The sequence below is a fragment of the Pseudophryne corroboree genome, chromosome 6 (assembly GCF_028390025.1).
Source record: "Pseudophryne corroboree isolate aPseCor3 chromosome 6, aPseCor3.hap2, whole genome shotgun sequence".
Lineage (NCBI taxonomy): Eukaryota > Metazoa > Chordata > Amphibia > Anura > Myobatrachidae > Pseudophryne > Pseudophryne corroboree.
Genome location: NC_086449.1, coordinates 844,937,828 through 844,960,449, shown reverse-complemented (window position 1 = coordinate 844,960,449; position 22,622 = coordinate 844,937,828). Strand labels below are relative to the sequence as shown.

General features: G+C 50.1%; 1 protein-coding gene across 1 annotated transcript in view; it reads left to right on the top strand.

The window, feature by feature from the left end:
- Positions 1 to 15,285: 15,285 nt before the first annotated feature.
- Positions 15,286 to 22,622, top strand: part of MGST1 (microsomal glutathione S-transferase 1) — a 93,357-nt gene continuing 86,020 nt past the window's right edge. Inside the window, exons 1-2 of the mRNA XM_063930647.1 lie at positions 15,286 to 15,400; positions 21,055 to 21,181. Coding sequence (XP_063786717.1) covers positions 21,056 to 21,181 — 126 coding nt within the window. The 5' untranslated portion in view covers positions 15,286 to 15,400; position 21,055. The remainder of the gene's footprint in view (positions 15,401 to 21,054; positions 21,182 to 22,622) is intronic.

Here is a 22,622-nt window from a genome sequence, read left to right as displayed (position 1 = left end):
GCGATCGTGGCTGGTGGGGGAGGAGGAGCAGCTGTCTGAGGGAGCCGGGCGGATTTCTCGGCGCCCCCTCAAATCCAGGGCTTGTGACACCTTAGTCCCCTCCCCCAACAGTTGCAGCCCTGTATAGATGGCACGATGTGCGTATGGTAGCAGTGTATAGCTGATACGGCGTGTGTGCATATGGCAGCAATGCATAGATGACACGCCGTGTGTACGTATGGTGGCAGTGTATAGATGACACGCCGTACGTGCATATGGCGGCAGTGTATAGATAACACACTGTGTGTACGTATGGTGGCAGTGTATAGATGACACGCCGTACGTGCGTATGGCGGCAGTGTATAGTTGACATGGTGTGCGTATGGCAGCAGTGTATAGATGACACGCCGTACGTGCGTATGGCGGCAGTGTATAGATGACACTGTGTGCGTATGGCGGCAGTGTATAGATGACACTGTGTGCGTATGGCGGCAGTGTTTAGATGACACAGTGTGCGTATGGCGGCAGTATATAGCTTGTCACGGCTGAGTTTGTTTGTGAACCTGGACCAGTACTGGACACTGGGTTTGGTCTTGAGCGCAGTGGACAGAATCGGGCTGGCTTAATGAATGATCGCTCATCCAGACGTGGCAGTCGGGCCGTATACTCTGAGGAAAGGTGACCAGCTATGGGTACTGGATGCCACCAGTGCAATGCGTAGCTGGGTTGTCACCTAATGGAGAATCACGTGAGGACTGGTGAGTTAACGTAGTGCTGGGAGGATCAGCAATGCCGGAAAGTCACAGATCACTGGCTGGAACCAGTGTGATAGCTGTAGACAGGGCCGAGGACGTCGGCAATGCTTGTAGATGAAGCCGAGGACGTCGGCAATGCTTGTAGACGAAGCTGAGGATGTCGGCATCGCTGGTTTCCAGATGCTGGGTAGCTGAGGTAGCGCAGTAGGGATTCCGTATGCTGTGCAGTGTCGGCACTGCTTGTTTCCCAGTAGATGTGATGCGATGGTTTTGCATAATGGATACTGCAATGTAGTAGACAGCAGTAGCAGGTTTTCCGGATACTATGGTGCGCTACCTTGTGCAGCGGAGAACTAGAAGCTGGCAAGAACCAGCAGAGTCTCTAACGCTGCTAGGGATATAGGATAGCCCCTCTGGATCACAGGAGGACTTCCAGTGTATCTGGAGCTGCCGGGATATAGAGGCAGCGATGGCCCTTTAAATCATCCAGGGAGTCAGGCAGTGTGGGGGATGGTAACTTGCACAGAGTCTATTACCAGCAGGAGATTCTGGAGCTCACTCCATGCTGAGAGACACCAAAGCACTGACAGCTTGCTAGTGCTGAGACCTGGAACTTATACCCAGTGCTTACAGCTGAGTGGATGAGCGGCTCACATGATGCGGAAGTGAATCCAGATTGGACCCTAGAAGGTCAGCTGACCAAGAACTGTCATGGCGACGTCCATAGCTGGTTTTGGAGGGAACTCCGGCATGGTGTGTGTATAGACAGGCAATAATGGCCACGGGTCCTGAGCGCACAGGAATGTATATCTGGTAACCACTGGACTTGTGGATGCTGGCACGGAAGTATAGGACAGCATGAGAATCCTCAATGATTGCTATGCAGGCACACCATGCAGAGACTTGCTGAGTTCTGAATTCACACAGAAGGTTAATCAATACAGATGCACTCGTTAGCAGAGAGTGAGCTCAGCACACAGAGAACTCATGATACTGGAGCTGTTTATCCCAGCCAGCAGCACACATGCAGGTTACAGGACAGATGGCAGAGGTAAGTCACCAAATGATAGGATTTTAGTCAGGATTGTGACATAGCTGACACGATGTGTGTATGGCGGCAGTCTATAGATGATACGGTGTGCGTATGGTGGCAGTGTATAGATGATACGGTGTGCGTATAGCGGCAGTGTATAGATGACACGGCGTGCGTATCGTGGCAGTGTATAGAAAACACAGTGTGTATGGCGGCAGTGTATAGATGACATGGTGTGAGTATGGAGGCAGTGTATAGATGACACTGTGTGCATATGGTGGCAGTGTATAGATAATACGGTGTGCGTATAGCGGCAGTGTATAGATGACACGGCGTGCGTATCGTGGCAGTGTATAGAAAACACAGTGTGTATGGCGGCAGTGTATAGATGACATGGTGTGAGTATGGAGGCAGTGTATAGATGACACTGTGTGCATATGGTGGCAGTGTATAGATGACACGCCGTACGTGCATATGGCGGCAGTGTATAGATGACACGATGTGCGTATGGCGGCAGTCTATAGATGATACAGTGTGAGTATGGCGGCAGTGTATAGATGACTGTCACTGACCTAGGTTGGGGGTGTTGTGAACTCGGGGGTTCTCCCGATGGTAGGGGAGTGGAACCACAGTTGGGTCGGAACAGGGATGGCTTGATATAGGTCTTCCTCATACAGGACTCTGACAGTAAAGCTTGGTGAAAATATTAAAGAACTTTATTGCAGGATGAGAGCAACACAATGTCACATAGCAGAGAAGGAACGTATGGGGGGAATGTCCAGGCCTATAGGAGAACTTGTAAGCAATGTTAAAGATTCCAGGAAAAGAAGTACTTGTGAGTGTTGGTACAAGGTAATAGTGACTGAAGAACTTGTGAGTGATGTTTTTAAAGATACTGATGATTTGAAGAACTGGTGAACGGTGGTTAAAACTCTGATGATTTGAAACACTTGTGAGCGGTGGTTAAAGACACTGATGATTTGTATGACTTGAGAGCGGTGACTAAAGATACTGATGATTTATAGAACTTGAGAGCGGTGGTTAAAGACACTGATGATTTGTATGACTTGAGAGCGGTGATTAAAGACACTGTAGAACTTGAGAACGGTGGTTAAAGACACTGATTACTTGTAGAATTTGAGAACGGTGTTTAAAGACACTGATGACTTGTAGAACTTGAGAGCGGTGTTTAAGACACTGATGACTTGTAGAACTTGAGTGCGGTGTTTAAAGACACTGATGACTTGTAGAACTTGAGAGCGGTGTTTAAAGACACTGATTACTTGTAGAATTTGAGAACGGTGTTTAAAGACACTGATGACTTGTAGAACTTGAGAGCGGTGTTTAAGACACTGATGACTTGTAGAACTTGAGAGCAGTGTTTAAAGACACTGATGACTTGTAGAACTTGAGAGCGGTGTTTAAGACACTGATGACTTGTAGAACTTGAGAGCGGTGTTTAAAGACACTGATGACTTGTAGAACTTGAGAGCGGTGTTTAAGACACTGATGACTTGTAGAACTTGAGAGCGGTTTTTAAAGACACTGATGACTTGTAGAACTTGAGAGCGGCGTTTAGCCCACAGCCCACGCTGACTCCAAGAAGCACTGGTGACTGGATTGCAGAGGAACACACCAGCCGCTGTATACACTGGAACTGTGCAGCAACTGACACCTGGAAGTGCCGGAGACACTGGGGTACGACTGCAGAGAGATTCGCCGGGAACAAGAGCACTGGCATCCACTTCAGGGGAAAAGACGATACTCAGGCGCCGAGGCTCTGCCCGGCGTCTGCCTTTGAATCTCCCGCCTCCGCTGGATTGGAGGAACAGTCTGATGACGTCACCTGCTCCCCGCCCACGTGATGCCGGGTGTCATGGCGGCACTTCCACCCCGGGGAACCGCCGGGAGCCGCGCCAGCCAGACGCCGGAGCCCGTGGAATCACCGAAGGCGGAGGCCGCAACACAGACCAGCAGGCACGCAGGGGTAAGCGCGGTGAACGCCGCCTATGGCGTTTGACAATGACACGGTGTGCATATGGCGGCAGTGTATAGATGACACGGTGTGCGCATGGCAGCAGTGTATAGTTGACATGGTGTGCGACGCGTATGGCAGCAGTGTATAGATGACACGCCGTACTTGCGTATGGCGGCAGTGTATAGATGACACTGTGTGCGTATGGTGGCAGTGTATAGATGACACTGTGTGCGTATGGCGGCAGTGTTTAGATGACACGGTGTGCGTATGGCGGCAGTATATAGCTTGTCACGGCTGAGTTTGTTTGTGAACCTGGACCAGTACTGGACACTGGGTTTGGTCTTGAGCGCAGTGGACAGAATCGGGCTGGCTTAATGAATGATCGCTCATCCAGACGTGGCAGTCGGGCCGTATACTCTGAGGAAAGGTGACCAGCTATGGGTACTGGATGCCACCAGTGCAATGCGTAGCTGGGTTGTCACCTAATGGAGAATCACGTGAGGACTGGTGAGTTAACGTAGTGCTGGGAGGATCAGCAATGCCGGAAAGTCACAGATCACTGGCTGGAACCAGTGTGATAGCTGTAGACAGGGCCGAGGACGTCGGCAATGCTTGTAGACGATGCCGAGGACGTCGGCAATGCTTGTAGACGAAGCTGAGGATGTCGGCAACGTTGGTTTCCAGATGCTGGGTAGCTGAGGTAGCGCAGTAGGGATTCCGTATGCTGTGCAGTGTCGGCACTGCTTGTTTCCCAGTAGATGTGATGCGATGGTTTTGCACAATGGATAGTGCAATGTAGTAGACAGCAGTGGCAGGTTTTCCGGATACTATGGTGCGCTACCTTGTGCAGCAATGAACTGGATGCTGGCAAGAACCAGCAGAGTCTCTAACGCTGCTAGGGATATAGGATAGCCCCTCTGGATCACAGGAGGACTTCCAGTGAATCTGGAGCTGCTGGGATATAGAGGCAGCGATGGCCCTTTAAATCATCCAGGGAGTCAGGCAGTGTGGGGGATGGTAACTTGCACAGGGTCTATTACCAGCAGGAGATTCTGGAGCTCACTCCATGCTGAGAGACACCAAAGCACTGACAGCTTGCTAGTGCTGAGACCTGGAACTTATACCCAGTGCTTACAGCTGAGTGGATGAGCGGCTCACATGATGCAGAAGTGAATCCAGATTGGACCCTAGAAGGTCAGCTGACCAAGAACTGTCATAGCGACGTCCATAGCTGGTTTTGGAGGGAACTCCGGCATGGTGTGTGTATAGACAGGCAATAATGGCCACGGGTCCTGAGCGTACAGGAATGTATATCTGGTAACCACTGTACTTGTGGATGCTGGCACGGAAGTATAGGACAGCATGAGAATCCTCAATGATTGCTATGCAGGCACACCATGCAGAGACTTGCTGAGTTCTGAATTCACACAGAAGGTTAATCAATACAGATGCACTCGTTAGCAGAGAGTGAGCTCAGCACACAGAGAACTCATGATACTGGAGCTGTTTATCCCAGCCAGCAGAACACATGCAGGTTACAGGACAGATGGCAGAGGTAAGTCACCAAATGATAGGATTTTAGTCAGGATTGTGACATAGCTGACACGATGTGTGTATGGCGGCAGTCTATAGATGATACGGTGTGCGTATGGTGGCAGTGTATAGATGATACGGTGTGCGTATAGCGGCAGTGTATAGATGATACGGTGTGCGTTTGGTGGCAGTGTATAGATGACACGGCGTGCGTATGGTGGCAGTGTATAGATGATACGGTGTGCGTATAGCGGCAGTGTATAGATGATACGGTGTGCGTTTGGTGGCAGTGTATAGATGACACGGCGTGCGTATGGTGGCAGTGTATAGAAAACAGTGTGTATGGCGGCAGTGTATAGATGACACGGCGTGCGTATGGTGGCAGTGTATAGAAAACAGTGTGTTTGGTGGCAGTGTATAGATGACACGATGTGCATATGGCGGCAGTGTATAGATGACACGGTGTGCATATGGCGTCAGTGTATAGATGACACGGTGTGCGTATGGCGGCAGTGTATAGATGACACGGTGTGAGTATGGAGGCAGTGTATAGATGACACTGTGTGCATATGGTGGCAGTGTATAAATGACACGCCGTATGTGCATATGGCGGCAGTGTATAGATGACACGGTGTGCATATGGTGGCAGTGTATAGATGACACGATGTGCGTATGGCGGCAGTCTATAGATGATACGGTGTGAGCATGGCGGCACTGTATAGATGACATGGTGTGCATATGGCGGCAGTGTATAGATGACATGGTGTGCGCATGGCGGCAGTGTATAGATGACACGGTGTGCATATGGCGGCAGTGTATAGATGACACGGTGTGCATATGTCGGCAGTGTATAGATGACACGGTGTGCATATGGCGGCAGTGTATAGATGACATGATGTGCATATGGCGGCAGTGTATAGATGACACGGTGTGCGTATGGCGGCAGTGTATAGATGACACGGTGTGCGTATGGCGGCAGTGTATAGATGACACGGTGTGCGTATGGCGGCAGTGCATAGATGACACGGTGTGCGTATGGCGGCAGTGTATAGATGACACGGTGTGAGTATGGAGGCAGTGTATAGATGACACTGTGTGCATATGGTGGCAGTGTATAGTTGACACGCCGTACGTGCATATGGCGGCAGTGTATAGATGACACGGTGTGCATATGGTGGCAGTGTATAGATGACACGATGTGCGTATGGCGGCAGTCTATAGATGATACGGTGTGAGCATGGCGGCACTGTATAGATGACATGGTGTGCATATGGCGGCAGTGTATAGATGACATGGTGTGCGCATGGCGGCAGTGTATAGATGACACGGTGTGCATATGGCGGCAGTGTATAGATGACACGGTGTGCATATGTCGGCAGTGTATAGATGACACGGTGTGCATATGGCGGCAGTGTATAGATGACATGATGTGCATATGGCGGCAGTGTATAGATGACACGGTGTGCGTATGGCGGCAGTGTATAGATGACACTGTGTGCGTATGGCGGCAGTGTATAGATGACATGGTGTGCATATGGTGGCAGTGTATAGATGACACGCCGTACGTGCATATGGCGGCAGTGTATAGATGACACGGTGTGCATATGGTGGCAGTGTATAGATGATATGGTGTGTGTATGGCGGCAGTGTATAGATGACACGGTGTGCATATGGCGGCAGTGTATTGATGACACGGTGTGTGTATGGCAGCAGTGTATAGATGACACGGTGTGTGTATGGTGGTAGTGTATAGATGATATGGTGTGTGTGTATGGCAGAGCCTGTGTGCCGTACATCTGTGTAGGCAGTATGTAAGGTGCTTAAGAACCTGCGTGTCCGATGGTGTAGAGGGGATAAGAATTTGGTATAGAGCCTCGAGGGTGTTGTGTGTAGAGTGGGAAGGTGTTGGATGGAGGGCGGAGGAGAAGATGGAGTAGAGGGTGTAAGCAGTGAGGAGGAACAGAGTAGAGGGGAGGATGTGTAGGGTGTAGAGGGGAGGTGTGGATGTAGAGAGGAGGAGAAGTTGGAGTAAAGGGGAGGATGTGCAGGGTGTAGAGGGGAGGTGTTGGATGTAGAGGGGAGGAGAAGTTGGAGTAGAGGGGAGGATGTGCAGGGTGTATAGGGGAGGTGTTGGGTGTAAAGGGGAGGAGAAGTTGGAGAAGAGGGGGGATGTGTAGAGTGCAGAGGGGAGGTGTTGGATGTAGAGGGGAGGAGAAGATGGAGTAAGGGAAGGACGTGTAGGGTGTAGAGGGAAGGAAAAGTTGGAGTAGAGGTGGGATGTGTAGAGTGCAGAGGGGAGGTGTTGGATGTAGAGGGGAGGAGAAGATGGAGTAAGGGAAGGACGTGTAGGTGTTGGAGTAAATAGGATGTGAAAGGAAGGTGAAGGATACGGATGGTGTTGGAGGCAGGGGATAATAGAAGTTGGAGTAGAGGGGAGGGTATGCAGGGTGTAGAGGGGAGGTGTTGAAGGCAGATGATAGGAGAAGTTGGAGTAGAGGGGAGCTGGTGGAGGCATAAGGAAGGGTGTAGAGGGGAGTTGGAGTAGAGTTGAGGATGTGTAGAGTGGACGTGTTGGAGTAGAGGGGATGATGTGTTTGGTGTAGAAGGGAGGAGAAGTTGGAGTAGAGGGGAGGTGTTGTAGGTAGAGGATAGGAGTTGTTGGAGTAGAGGGATGGGTGTGTAGGGTGTAGAGGGGAGGGTGTGTAGGGGAGAGGGTGTGTAGGGTGCAGAAGGTAGGTGATGGAGGCAGAGGATAGGAGAAGTTGGAATAGAGGGGAGGGTGTGTATGGTGTAGAGGGGAGGGAGTGTAGGGTGTAGAGGGCATGTGTTAGAGGAAGAGGATAGGAGACGTTGGAGTAGAGGGGAGGGTGTGTATGGAGTAGAGGGGAGGGTGTATAGGGTGTAGAGGGCATGTGTTGGAGGAAAGGGATAGGAGACGTTGCAATAGAGGGGAGGTGTTTGTGTAGAGGGGAGGGTGTGTAGGGTGTAGAGGGCATGTGTTGGAGGAAGAGGATAGGAGAAGTTAGAGTAGAGGGGATGGTGTGTAGGGTGTAGAGGGCATATGTTGGAGGAAGAGGATAGAAGTTGGAGTAGAGGGGAGGGTGTGTAGGGTGTAGACGACATGTGTTGGAGGAAGAGGATAAGAGAAGTTGGAGTAGAGGGGAGGGTATGTAGGGTGTAGAGGGCATGCGTTTGAGGAAGAAGATAGGAGAGGTTGGAGTAGAGGGGAGGGAGTGTAGGGTGTAGAGGGCATGTGTCGGAGGAAGAAGATAGGAGAGGTTGGAGTAGAGGGGAGGTGTTGGTGTAAAGGGGATGAGTAAGTGAGCTGTTAGATACAGTAGAAGTTGGAATAGAGGGGAGGGTGTGTTTGGTGTAGAGGGGAGGGTGTATAGGGTGTAGACGGCATGTGTTGGAGGAAGAAGATAGGAGACGTTGGAGTAGAGGGGAGGTGTTGGTATAAGGGGAGGATGTGTATGTGAGCAGTTAGATAGGAGAAGTTTGAATAGAGGGGAGGGTGTGTATGGTGTGGAGGGGAGGGTGTATATGGTGTAGAGGGCATGTGTTGGAGGAAGAAGATAGGAGACGGAGTAGAGGGGAGGTGTTGGTATAAGGGGAGGATGTGTATGTGAGCAGTTAGATAGGAGAAGTTGGAATAGAGGGGAGGGTGTGTAGGGTGTAGAGGGCATGTGTTGGAGGAAGAAGATAGGAGACGGAGTAGAGGGGAGGTGTTGGTGTAAAGGGGAGGATGTGTATGTGAGCAGTTAGATAGGAGAAGTTGGAATAGAGGGGAGGGTATGTATGGTGTGTAGGGGAGGGTGTGTAGGGTGTAGAGGGCATGTGTTGGAGGAAGAAGATAGGAGACGGAGTAGAGGGGAGGTGTTGGTGTAAAGGGGAGGATGTGTATGTGAGCTGTTAGATATGAGAAGTTGGAATAGAGGGGAGGGTGTGTATGGTGTGGAGGGGAGGGTGTGTATGGTGTAGAGGGCATGTGTTGGAGGAAGAAGATAGGAGACGGAGTAGAGGGGAGGTGTTGGTGTAAAGGGGGGGATGTGTATGTGAGCTGTTAGATAGGAGAAGTTGGAATAGAGGGGAGGTGTTGGTGTATGGTGTGGAGGGGAGGGTGTGTAGGGTGTAGAGGGCATGTGGTGGAGGAAGAAGATAGGAGACGGAGTAGAGGGGATGATGTGTATGTGAGCTGTTAGATAGGAGAAGTTGGAATAGAGGGGAGGGTGTGTATGGTGTAGAGGGGAGGGTGTGTAGGGTGTAGACGGCATGTGTTGGAGGAAGAGGATAGTAGACGTTGGAGTAGAGGGGAGGTGTTGGTGTAAAGGGGAGGATGTGTATGTGAGCTGTTAGATAGGAGAAGTTGGAATAGAGGGGAGGGTGTGTATGGTGTAGAGGGGAGGGTGTGTAGGGTGTAGACGGCATGTGTTGGAGGAAGAGGATAGAAGACGTTGGAGTAGAGGGGAGGTGTTGGTGTAAAGGGGAGGATGTGTATGTGAGCTGTTAGATATGAGAAGTTGGAATAGAGGGAAGGGTGTGTATGGTGTGGAGGGGAGGGTGTGTATGGTATAGAGGGCATGTGTTGGAGGAAGAAGATAGGAGAGGTTGGAGTAGAGGGGAGGGAGTGTAGGGTGTAGAAGGCATGTGTTGGAGGAAGAAGATAGGAGAGGTTGGAGTAGAGGGGAGGGTGTGTAGGGTGTAGAGGGCATGTGTTGGAGGAAGAAGATAGGAGACGGAGTAGAGGGGAGGGTGTGTAGGGTGTAGACGGCATGTGTTGGAGGAAGAGGATAGGAGACGTTGGAGTAGAGGGGAGGTGTTGGTGTAAAGGGGAGGATGGGTATGTGAGCTGTTAGATAGGAGAAGTTGGAATAGAGGGGAGGGTGTGTATGGTGTAGAGGGGAGGGTGTGTATGGTGTAGACGGCATGTGTTGGAGGAAGAGGATAGGAGACGTTGGAGTAGAGGGGAGGTGTTGGTGTAAAGGGGCGGATGTGTATGTGAGCTGTTAGATATGAGAAGTTGGAATAGAGGGAAGGGTGTGTATGGTGTGGAGGGGAGGGTGTGTATGGTGTAGAGGGCATGTGTTGGAGGAAGAAGATAGGAGAGGTTGGAGTAGAGGGGAGGGAGTGTAGGGTGTAGAAGGCATGTGTTGGAAGAAGAAGATAGGAGACGTTGGAGTAGAGGGGAGGTGTTGGTGTAAAGGGGAGGATGTGTATGTGAGCTGTTAGATATGAGAAGTTGGAATAGAGGGAAGGGTGTGTATGGAGTGGAGGGGAGGGAGTGTAGGGTGTAGAAGGCATGTGTTGGAGGAAGAAGATAGGAGACGTTGGAGTAGAGGGGAGGTGTTGGTGTAAAGGGGAGGATGTGTATGTGAGCTGTTAGATATGATAAGTTGGAATAGAGGGAAGGGTATGTATGGTGTGGAGGGGAGGGTGTGTAGGGTGTAGAGGGCATGTGTTGGAGGAAGAAGATAGGAGAGGTTGGAGTAGAGGGGAGGGAGTGTAGGGTGTAGAAGGCATGTGTTGGAAGAAGAAGATAGGAGACGTTGGAGTAGAGGGGAGGTGTTGGTGTAAAGGGGAGGATGTGTATGTGAGCTGTTAGATATGAGAAGTTGGAATAGAGGGAAGGGTGTGTATGGAGTGGAGGGGAGGGAGTGTAGGGTGTAGAAGGCATGTGTTGGAGGAAGAAGATAGGAGACGTTGGAGTAGAGGGGAGGTGTTGGTGTAAAGGGGAGGATGTGTATGTGAGCTGTTAGATATGATAAGTTGGAATAGAGGGAAGGGAATGTATGGTGTGGAGGGGAGGGTGTGTAGGGTGTAGAGGGCATGTGTTGGAGGAAGAAGATAGGAGACGTTGGAGTAGAGGGGAGGTGTTGGTGTAAAGGGGAGGATGTGTATGTGAGCTGTTAGATATGAGAAGTTGGAATAGAGGGGAGGGTGTGTATGGTGTGGAGGGGAGGGTGTGTATGGTGTGGAGGGGAGGGTGTGTATGGTGTAGAGGGCATGTGTTGGAGGAAGAAGATAGGAGAGGTTGGAGTAGAGGGGAGGGAGTGTAGGGTGTAGAAGGCATGTGTTGGAGGAAGAAGATAGGAGACGTTGGAGTAGAGGGGAGGTGTTGGTGTAAAGGGGAGGATGTGTATGTGAGCTGTTAGATATGAGAAGTTGGAATAGAGGGGAGGGTGTGTATGGTGTGGAGGGGAGGGTGTGTATGGTGTGGAGGGGAGGGTGTGTATGGTGTAGAGGGGAGGGTGTGTAGGGTGTAGAGGGCATGTGTTGGAGGAAGAAGATAGGAGAGGTTGGAGTAGAGTGGAGGGAGTGTAGGGTGTAGAAGGCATGTGTTGGAGGAAGTAGATAGGAGACGTTGGAGTAGAGGGGAGGTGTTGGTGTAAAGGATAGGATGTGTATGTGAGCTGTTAGATATGAGAAGTTGGAATAGAGGGGAGGGTGTGTATGGTGTGGAGCGGAGGGTGTGTATGGTGTGGAGGGGAGGGTGTGTATGGTGTAGAGGGCATGTGTTGGAGGAAGAAGATAGGAGAGGTTGGAGTAGAGGGGAGGGAGTGTAGGGTGTAGAAGGCATGTGTTGGAGGAAGTAGATAGGAGACGTTGGTGTAAAGGGGAGGATGTGTATGTGAGCTGTTAGATATGAGAAGTTGGAATAGAGGGGAGGGTGTGTATGGTGTGGAGGGGAGGGTGTGTATGGTGTAGAGGGCATGTGTTGGAGGAAGAAGATAGGAGAGGTTGGAGTAGAGGGGAGGGAGTGTAGGGTGTAGAAGGCATGTGTTGGAGGAAGTAGATAGGAGACGTTGGAGTAGAGGGGAGGTGTTGGTGTAAAGGGGAGGATGTGTATGTGAGCTGTTAGATATGAGAAGTTGGAATAGAGGGGAGGGTGTGTATGGTGTGGAGGGGAGGGTGTGTATGGTGTAGAGGGCATGTGTTGGAGGAAGACGATAGGAGAGGTTGGAGTAGAGGGGAGGGAGTGTAGGGTGTAGAAGGCATGTGTTGGAAGAAGAAGATAGGAGACGTTGGAGTAGAGGGGAGGTGTTGGTGTAAAGGGGAGGATGTGTATGTGAGCTGTTAGATATGAGAAGTTGGAATAGAGGGAAGGGTGTGTATGGAGTAGAGGGGAGGGAGTGTAGGGTGTAGAAGGCATGTGTTGGAGGAAGAAGATAGGAGACGTTGGAGTAGAGGGGAGGTGTTGGTGTAAAGGGGAGGATGTGTATGTGAGCTGTTAGATATGATAAGTTGGAATAGAGGGAAGGGTATGTATGGTGTGGAGGGGAGGGTGTGTAGGGTGTAGAGGGCATGTGTTGGAGGAAGAAGATAGGAGACGTTGGAGTAGAGGGGAGGTGTTGGTGTAAAGGGGAGGATGTGTATGTGAGCTGTTAGATATGAGAAGTTGGAATAGAGGGGAGGGTGTGTATGGTGTGGAGGGGAGGGTGTGTATGGTGTGGAGGGGAGGGTGTGTATGGTGTAGAGGGCATGTGTTGGAGGAAGAAGATAGGAGAGGTTGGAGTAGAGGGGAGGGAGTGTAGGGTGTAGAAGGCATGTGTTGGAGGAAGAAGATAGGAGACGTTGGAGTAGAGGGGAGGTGTTGGTGTAAAGGGGAGGATGTGTATGTGAGCTGTTAGATATGAGAAGTTGGAATAGAGGGGAGGGTGTGTATGGTGTGGAGGGGAGGGTGTGTATGGTGTGGAGGGGAGGGTGTGTATGGTGTAGAGGGGAGGGTGTGTAGGGTGTAGAGGGCATGTGTTGGAGGAAGAAGATAGGAGAGGTTGGAGTAGAGTGGAGGGAGTGTAGGGTGTAGAAGGCATGTGTTGGAGGAAGTAGATAGGAGACGTTGGAGTAGAGGGGAGGTGTTGGTGTAAAGGATAGGATGTGTATGTGAGCTGTTAGATATGAGAAGTTGGAATAGAGGGGAGGGTGTGTATGGTGTGGAGCGGAGGGTGTGTATGGTGTGGAGGGGAGGGTGTGTATGGTGTAGAGGGCATGTGTTGGAGGAAGAAGATAGGAGAGGTTGGAGTAGAGGGGAGGGAGTGTAGGGTGTAGAAGGCATGTGTTGGAGGAAGTAGATAGGAGACGTTGGAGTAGAGGGGAGGTGTTGGTGTAAAGGGGAGGATGTGTATGTGAGCTGTTAGATATGAGAAGTTGGAATAGAGGGGAGGGTGTGTATGGTGTGGAGAGGAGGGTGTGTATGGTGTAGAGGGCATGTGTTGGAGGAAGAAGATAGGAGAGGTTGGAGTAGAGGGGAGGGAGTGTAGGGTGTAGAAGGCATGTGTTGGAGGAAGTAGATAGGAGACGTTGGAGTAGAGGGGAGGTGTTGGTGTAAAGGGGAGGATGTGTATGTGAGCTGTTAGATATGAGAAGTTGGAATAGAGGGGAGGGTGTGTATGGTGTGGAGGGGAGGGTGTGTATGGTGTAGAGGGCATGTGTTGGAGGAAGACGATAGGAGAGGTTGGAGTAGAGGGGAGGGAGTGTAGGGTGTAGAAGGCATGTGTTGGAAGAAGAAGATAGGAGACGTTGGAGTAGAGGGGAGGTGTTGGTGTAAAGGGGAGGATGTGTATGTGAGCTGTTAGATATGAGAAGTTGGAATAGAGGGAAGGGTGTGTATGGAGTAGAGGGGAGGGAGTGTAGGGTGTAGAAGGCATGTGTTGGAGGAAGAAGATAGGAGACGTTGGAGTAGAGGGGAGGTGTTGGTGTAAAGGGGAGGATGTGTATGTGAGCTGTTAGATATGATAAGTTGGAATAGAGGGAAGGGTATGTATGGTGTGGAGGGGAGGGTGTGTAGGGTGTAGAGGGCATGTGTTGGAGGAAGAAGATAGGAGACGTTGGAGTAGAGGGGAGGTGTTGGTGTAAAGGGGAGGATGTGTATGTGAGCTGTTAGATATGAGAAGTTGGAATAGAGGGGAGGGTGTGTATGGTGTGGAGGGGAGGGTGTGTATGGTGTGGAGGGGAGGGTGTGTATGGTGTAGAGGGCATGTGTTGGAGGAAGAAGATAGGAGAGGTTGGAGTAGAGGGGAGGGAGTGTAGGGTGTAGAAGGCATGTGTTGGAGGAAGAAGATAGGAGACGTTGGAGTAGAGGGGAGGTGTTGGTGTAAAGGGGAGGATGTGTATGTGAGCTGTTAGATATGAGAAGTTGGAATAGAGGGGAGGGTGTGTATGGTGTGGAGGGGAGGGTGTGTATGGTGTGGAGGGGAGGGTGTGTATGGTGTAGAGGGGAGGGTGTGTAGGGTGTAGAGGGCATGTGTTGGAGGAAGAAGATAGGAGAGGTTGGAGTAGAGGGGAGGGAGTGTAGGGTGTAGAAGGCATGTGTTGGAGGAAGAAGATAGGAGACGTTGGAGTAGAGGGGAGGTGTTGGTGTAAAGGGGAGGATGTGTATGTGAGCTGTTAGATATGAGAAGTTGGAATAGAGGGGAGGGTGTGTATGGTGTGGAGGGGAGGGTGTGTATGGTGTGGAGGGGAGGGTGTGTATGGTGTAGAGGGGAGGGTGTGTAGGGTGTAGAGGGCATGTGTTGGAGGAAGAAGATAGGAGAGGTTGGAGTAGAGGGGAGGGAGTGTAGGGTGTAGAAGGCATGTGTTGGAGGAAGAAGATAGGAGACGTTGGAGTAGAGGGGAGGTGTTGGTGTAAAGGGGAGGATGTGTATGTGAGCTGTTAGATATGAGAAGTTGGAATAGAGGGGAGGGTGTGTATGGTGTGGAGGGGAGGGTGTGTATGGTGTGGAGGGGAGGGTGTGTATGGTGTAGAGGGGAGGGTGTGTAGGGTGTAGAGGGCATGTGTTGGAGGAAGAAGATAGGAGAGGTTGGAGTAGAGGGGAGGGAGTGTAGGGTGTAGAAGGCATGTGTTGGAGGAAGAAGATAGGAGACGTTGGAGTAGAGGGGAGGTGTTGGTGTAAAGGGGAGGATGTGTATGTGAGCTGTTAGATATGAGAAGTTGGAATAGAGGGGAGGGTGTGTATGGTGTGGAGGGGAGGGTGTGTATGGTGTGGAGGGGAGGGTGTATGCAGGGAGGGGGCACAGTTAGAGGCTGCAGTCAGGGAGCAGGAGTGAAGTTGTAGTGCTGACTTTGCAGACTTGACTACAGACCCCACCAGGGCAGGCTGAGCGGACAGACCACACAGATTCCAGGTACATTGTTATATTTACAGTATTCTCCTCACATTCTCCTCTTTCTTTCTTCCTCTCGGTTGTTCTCAGACTTTGAGCTGAGGAATGTCCAGTCTCACATTTCACCACTGAAGATCTCCTCATACACAGTATACAATGGGTCATGCTGCAGCTGCACAGTGTGTGGTATTACACATTACAGCCAGTTCCTTTTATTTGCAAAGCTTCCTACATATACTGCTCAGCGCTGTACAGCGGGGAGTACAACGTAGGAACCAAACTCTTCTGGGGGATTAAACAAATTCCTAGGGATAGGGGGCAGATTGTGCAATGTGGATCCAACTCCCTGCACATAATATTTCTACACTTCTTCCTACAGTCTCTGCAGAACATGTTTTCTAGATTACCCGGGAGAAATATGTATCCATCAATTTTGCCTGTGGACACTTTCAATAGTATTAGAACAACAAAATTGTGTTTTCAACAAGGGGGAGATGTAATCTCCAAGCGCCGGCAGAACACAAATGCTGCACCCGTGAGCAGGGCAAACAGCGCTGTTGTGTATATAGGTGACACTCCACACTGCCGGGAGAGGGATCTGTAGGCTGTCTCCGCTCACACATGCCCAGTAGCCATCTTCAGGTAGTGTCAGCCATTGTAGTGTATATAGGTGACACTCCACGCTGCCGGGAGAGGGATCAGTAGGCTGTCTCCGCTCACACATGCCGAGTAGCCATCTTCAGGTAGTGTCAGCCATTGTAGTGTATATAGGTGAAACACCACACTGACGGGAGAGGGATCTGTAGGCTGTCTCCGCTCACACATGCCCAGTAGCCATCTTCAGGTAGTGTCAGCCATTGTAGTGTATATAGGTGACACACCACACTGCCGGGAGAGGGATCTGTAGGCTGTCTCCGCTCACACATGCCCAGTAGCCATCTTCAGGTAGTGTCAGCCATTGTAGTGTATATAGGTGACACTCCACGCTGCCGGGAGAGGGATCTGTAGACTGTCTCCGCTCACACATGCCCAGTAGCCATCTTCAGGTAGTGTCAGCCATTGTAGTGTATATAGGTGACACACCACACTGCCGGGAGAGGGATCTGTAGGCTGTCTCCGCTCACACATGACCAGTAGCCATCTTCAGGTAGTGTCAGCCATTGTAGTGTATATAGGTGACATTCCACGCTGCCGGGAGAGGGATCTGTAGGCTGTCTCCGCTCACACATGCCGAGTAGCCATCTTCAGGTAGTGTCAGCCATTGTAGTGTATATAGGTGACACTCCACGCTGCCGGGAGAGGGATCTGTAGGCTGTCTCCGCTCACACATGCCCAGTAGCCATCTTCAGGTAGTGTCAGCCATTGTAGTGTATATAGGTGACACTCCACGCTGCCGGGAGAGGGATCTGTAGGCTGTCTCCGCTCACACATGCCCAGTAGCCATCTTCAGGTAGTGTCAGCCATTGTAGTGTATATAGGTGACACTCCACGCTGCCGGGAGAGGGATCTGTAGGCTGTCTCCGCTCACACATGCCCAGTAGCCATCTTCAGGTAGTGTCAGCCATTGTAGTGTATATAGGTGACACACCACGCTGCCGGGAGAGGGATCTGTAGACTGTCTCTGCTCACACATGACCAGTAGCCATCTTCAGGTAGTGTCAGCCATTGTAGTGTATATAGGTGACACACCACACTGCCGGGAGAGGGATCTGTAGGCTGTCTCCGCTCACACATGACCAGTAGCCATCTTCAGGTAGTGTCAGCCATTGTAGTGTATATAGGTGACATTCCACGCTGCTGGGAGAGGGATCTGTAGGCTGTCTCCGCTCACACATGCCGAGTAGCCATCTTCAGGTAGTGTCAGCCATTGTAGTGTATATAGGTGACACTCCACGCTGCCGGGAGAGGGATCTGTAGGCTGTCTCCGCTCACACATGCCCAGTAGCCATCTTCAGGTAGTGTCAGCCATTGTAGTGTATATAGGTGACACTCCACGCTGCCGGGAGAGGGATCTGTAGGCTGTCTCCGCTCACACATGCCCAGTAGCCATCTTCAGGTAGTGTCAGCCATTGTAGTGTATATAGGTGACACTCCACGCTGCCGGGAGAGGGATCTGTAGGCTGTCTCCGCTCACACATGCCCAGTAGCCATCTTCAGGTAGTGTCAGCCATTGTAGTGTATATAGGTGACACACCACGCTGCCGGGAGAGGGATCTGTAGGCTGTCTCCGCTCACACATGCCCAGTAGCCATCTTCAGGTAGTGTCAACCATTGTAGTGTATGTAGGTGACACACCACGCTGCCGGGAGAGGGATCTGTAGGCTGTCTCCGCTCACACATGCCCAGTAGCCATCTTCAGGTAGTGTCAGCCATTGTAGTGTATATAGGTGACACACCACGCTGCCGGGAGAGGGATCTGTAGGCTGTCTCCGCTCACACATGCCCAGTAGCCATCTTCAGGTAGTGTCAGCCATTGTAGTGTATATAGGTGACACTCCACGCTGCTGGGAGAGGGATCTGTAGGCTGTCTCCGCTCACACATGCCCAGTAGCCATCTTCAGGTAGTGTCAGCCATTGTAGTGTATATAGGTGACACACCACGCTGCCGGGAGAGGGATCTGTAGGCTGTCTCCGCTCACACATGCCCAGTAGCCATCTTCAGGTAGTGTCAGCCATTGTAGTGTATATAGGTGACACTCCACGCTGCCGGGAGAGGGATCTGTAGGCTGTCTCCGCTCACACATGCCCAGTAGCCATCTTCAGGTAGTGTCAGCCATTGTAGTGTATATAGGTGACACTCCACGCTGCCGGGAGAGGGATCTGTAGGCTGTCTCCGCTCACACATGCCCAGTAGCCATCTTCAGGTAGTGTCAGCCATTGTAGTGTATATAGGTGACACTCCACGCTGCCGGGAGAGGGATCAGTAGGCTGTCTCCGCTCACACATGCCCAGTAGCCATCTTCAGGTAGTGTCAGCCATTGTAGTGTATATAGGTGACACTCCACGCTGCCGGGAGAGGGATCTGTAGGCTGTCTCCGCTCACACATGCCCAGTAGCCATCTTCAGGTAGTGTCAGCCATTGTAGTGTATATAGGTGACACACCACGCTGCCGGGAGAGGGATCAGTAGGCTGTCTCCGCTCACACATGCCCAGTAGCCATCTTCAGGTAGTGTCAGCCATTGTAGTGTATATAGGTGACTCTCCACGCTGCCGGGAGAGGGATCAGTAGGCTGTCTCCGCTCACACATGCCCAGTAGCCATCGTCAGGTAGTGTCAGCCATTGTAGTGTATATAGGTGACTCTCCACACTGCCGGGAGAGGGATCTGTAGGCTGTCTCTGCTCACACATGCCCAGTAGCCATCGTCAGGTAGTGTCAGCCATTGTAGTGTATATAGGTGACACTCCACGCTGCCGGGAGAGGGATCTGTAGGCTGTCTCCGCTCACACGTGCCCAGTAGCCATCGTCAGGTAGTGTCAGCCATTGTAGTGTATATAGGTGACACTCCACGCTGCCGGGAGAGGGATCTGTAGACTGTCTCCGCTCACACATGACCAGTAGCCATCTTCAGGTAGTGTCAGCCATTGTAGTGTATATAGGTGACACTCCACGCTGCCGGGAGAGGGATCTGTAGACTGTCTCCGCTCACACATGCCGAGTAGCGCGGCAGCTGCGGACACGGAGTGATCACATTGGCAGGGACGGGCACATATCGCAGCCGCTGGTTCTGCCAGCGGTACATAATACTGCGATAAACAGAGGTCAGAATGATAATTATTGGGTATATAATCGGATAATATATAGGGGCCTTGGTTCTTGGTAATGTGAAAAGACACAATGGGGGTACATTTACTAAAGATTGTAAAACAGAGAATTGATGATGTTGCCCATAGCAACCTAATGCATTCTATAATTTTCTATAAGGCAATAAAGGAATGATAGACAGCATCTGATTGGTTGCTGTGGGTAACATCACCAATTCTGTTGTAGAAGTTTTAGTAAGTTTACCCCATTGTGTCTGTGTGAGGGGGCAATCAGGGTGTGTGTGTGTGTGTGTGTGTGTGTGTGTGTGTGTGTGTGTGTGTGTGTGTGTGTGTGTGTGTGTGTGTGTGTGTGTGGGGGTGGCTGCTGGCCACACCCCCAGTCCCCCATGTGTAAGCAGAGCAGCGAGTGACATGCAGCCCCCCAGCTCCCCCTCCACAGCGGAGAGGTATGGATTTACTAACGTTTCTACAGTGGCAGCAGCCAAATTCTAGCTGTCATGTCCCTATGCATCTTAGAAAATGATAGACTCTGGTTGCTACGGGTAACAGCAACACTTTTCACTTGTAGAAACTTTAATAAATCTCCCTTCAGGTATCATGTGACTAGGTGGTGTGATATTTACTATCACGTGTGATGTATATACATGTGAAATGCTGTCATGTATGATGTATATTCATGTGCAATGCTGTCATGTATGATATATACATGTGGAATGCTGTCATGTATGATGTATATACATGTGTAATGCTGTCACGTTTGATGTATATACATGTGCAATGCTGTCATGTATGATGCATATACATGTGTAATGCTGTCACGTATGATGTATATACATGTGGAATGCTGTCACGTTTGATGTATATACATGTGGAATGCTGTCATGTATGATGTATGTACATGTGTAATGCTGTCATGTATGATGTATGTACATGTGCAATGCTGTCATGTATGATGTATGTACATGTGTAATGCTGTCATGTATGTACATGTGCAATGCTGTCATGTATGATGTATGTACATGTGCAATGCTGTCATGTATGATGTATATTCATGTGCAATGCTGTCGTGTATGATGTATGTACATGTGCAATGCTGTCATGTATGATGTATATTCATGTGTAATGCTGTCATGTATGATGTATATTCATGTGTAATGCTGTCATGTATGATGTATGTACATGTGCAATGCTGTCATGTATGATGCATGTACATGTGCAATGCTGTCATTTATGATGTATGTACATGTGCAATGCTGTCATGTATGATGTATATTCATGTGCAATGCTTTCATGTATGATGTATGTACATGTGTAATGCTGTCATGTATGATGTAAGTACATGTGCAATGCTGTCATGTATGATGTATGTACATGTGTAATGCTGTCATGTATGTACATGTGCAATGCTGTTATGTATGATGTATGTACATGTGCAATGCTGTCATGTATGATGTATATTCATGTGCAATGCTGTCATGTATGATGTATGTACATGTGCAATGCTGTCATGTATGATGTATATTCATGTGTAATGCTGTCATGTATGAGGTATGTACATGTGCAATGCTGTCATGTATGATGTATATTCATGTGTAATGCTGTCATGTATGATGTATATTCATGTGTAATGCTGTCATGTAAGATGTATATACATGTGTAATGCTGTCATGTAAGATGTATGTACATGTGCAATGCTGTCATGTATGATGTATATTCATGTGTAATGTTGTCATGTAAGATGTATGTACATGTGGTCACGTATGATGTTTATACCTGTGCAATGCTGTCATGTTCGATGTAATACATGTGTAATGCTGTCACATATGACGTATATAGATGTATATACATGTGGTCATGTATGCTGTATATACATGTATGATGTAAGAGATTTCGCATCTCCTGTCTCTGCAGAATGTCGGTGGTGACGCAGCTCGCTGAGAATGACGTGTTTCGGGCGTACACTACGTACGCAGCTATTGTCCTCCTAAAAATGATCGTAATGAGTCCTATAACTGCTTATTACAGGATGACGCGGAAGGTAAGGGCCGGGAAATGGGCAGATTTATCACAATGTGTGGATGGATAAATACGCCCCTATCCGCAGGGATGTCTCAGAAATCACACGCAGGGACAGAGACACTGAGAAAGCTCTGACCCACCCCCTCCTCTTACTGCAATATATGAATTATACCCTGACTATGTGACTGAGCATGTGCCACTAACTAACCCCCCCCTACACCCCCCCTCCTCTTACTGCAATATATGAATTATACCCTGACTATGTGACTGAGCATGTGCCACTAACTAACCCCCCCCCCCCCTACACCCCCCCCTCCTCTTACTGCAATATATGATATATACCCTGACTATGTGACTGAGCATGTGCCGCTAACTAAACCCCCCCCCCCTACACCCCCCCCTCCTCTTACTGCAATATATGAAATATACCCTGACTATGTGACTGAGCATGTGCCGCTAACTAACCCCCCCCCCCTACACCCCCCCTCCTCTTACTGCAATATATGAAATATACCCTGACTATGTGACTGAGCATGTGCCGCTAACTAACCCCCCCCCCCTACACCCCCCCTCCTCTTACTGCAATATATGATATATACCCTGACTATGTGACTGAGCATGTGCCGCTAACTAACCCCCCCCCCCTACACCCCCCCTCCTCTTACTGCAATATATGAAATATACCCTGACTATGTGACTGAGCATGTGCCGCTAACTAACCCCCCCCCCCCTACACCCCCCCTCTCTTACTGCAATATATGAAATATACCCTGACTATGTGACTGAGCATGTGCCGCTAACTAACCCCCCCCCCCTACACCCCCCCTCCTCTTACTGCAATATATGAAATATACCCTGACTATGTGACTGAGCATGTGCCGCTAACTAACCCCCCCCTACACCCCCCCCTCCGCTTACTGCAATATATGAATTATACCCTGACTATGTGACTGAGCATGTGCCGCTAACTAACCCCCCCTACACCCCCCTCCGCTTACTGCAGTATATGAATTATACCCTGACTATGTGACTGAGCATGTGCCGCTAACTAACCCCCCCCCTACACCCCTCCCTCCTCTTACTACAATATATGAAATATACCCTGACTATGTGACTGAGCATGTGCCGCTAACTAACCCCCCCCTACACCCCTCCCTCCTCTTACTACAATATATGAAATATACCCTGACTATGTGACTGAGCATGTGCCGCTAACTAACCCCCCCCTACACCCCTCCCTCCTCTTACTGCAATATATGAAATATACCCTGACTATGTGAATGAGCATGTGCCGCTAACTAACCCCCCCCCTACACCCCTCCCTCCTCTTACTACAATATATGAATTATACCCTGACTATGTGACTGAGCATGTGCCGCTAACTAACCCCCCCCCTACACCCCTCCCTTCTCTTACTGCAATATATGAATTATACCCTGACTATGTGACTGAGCATGTGC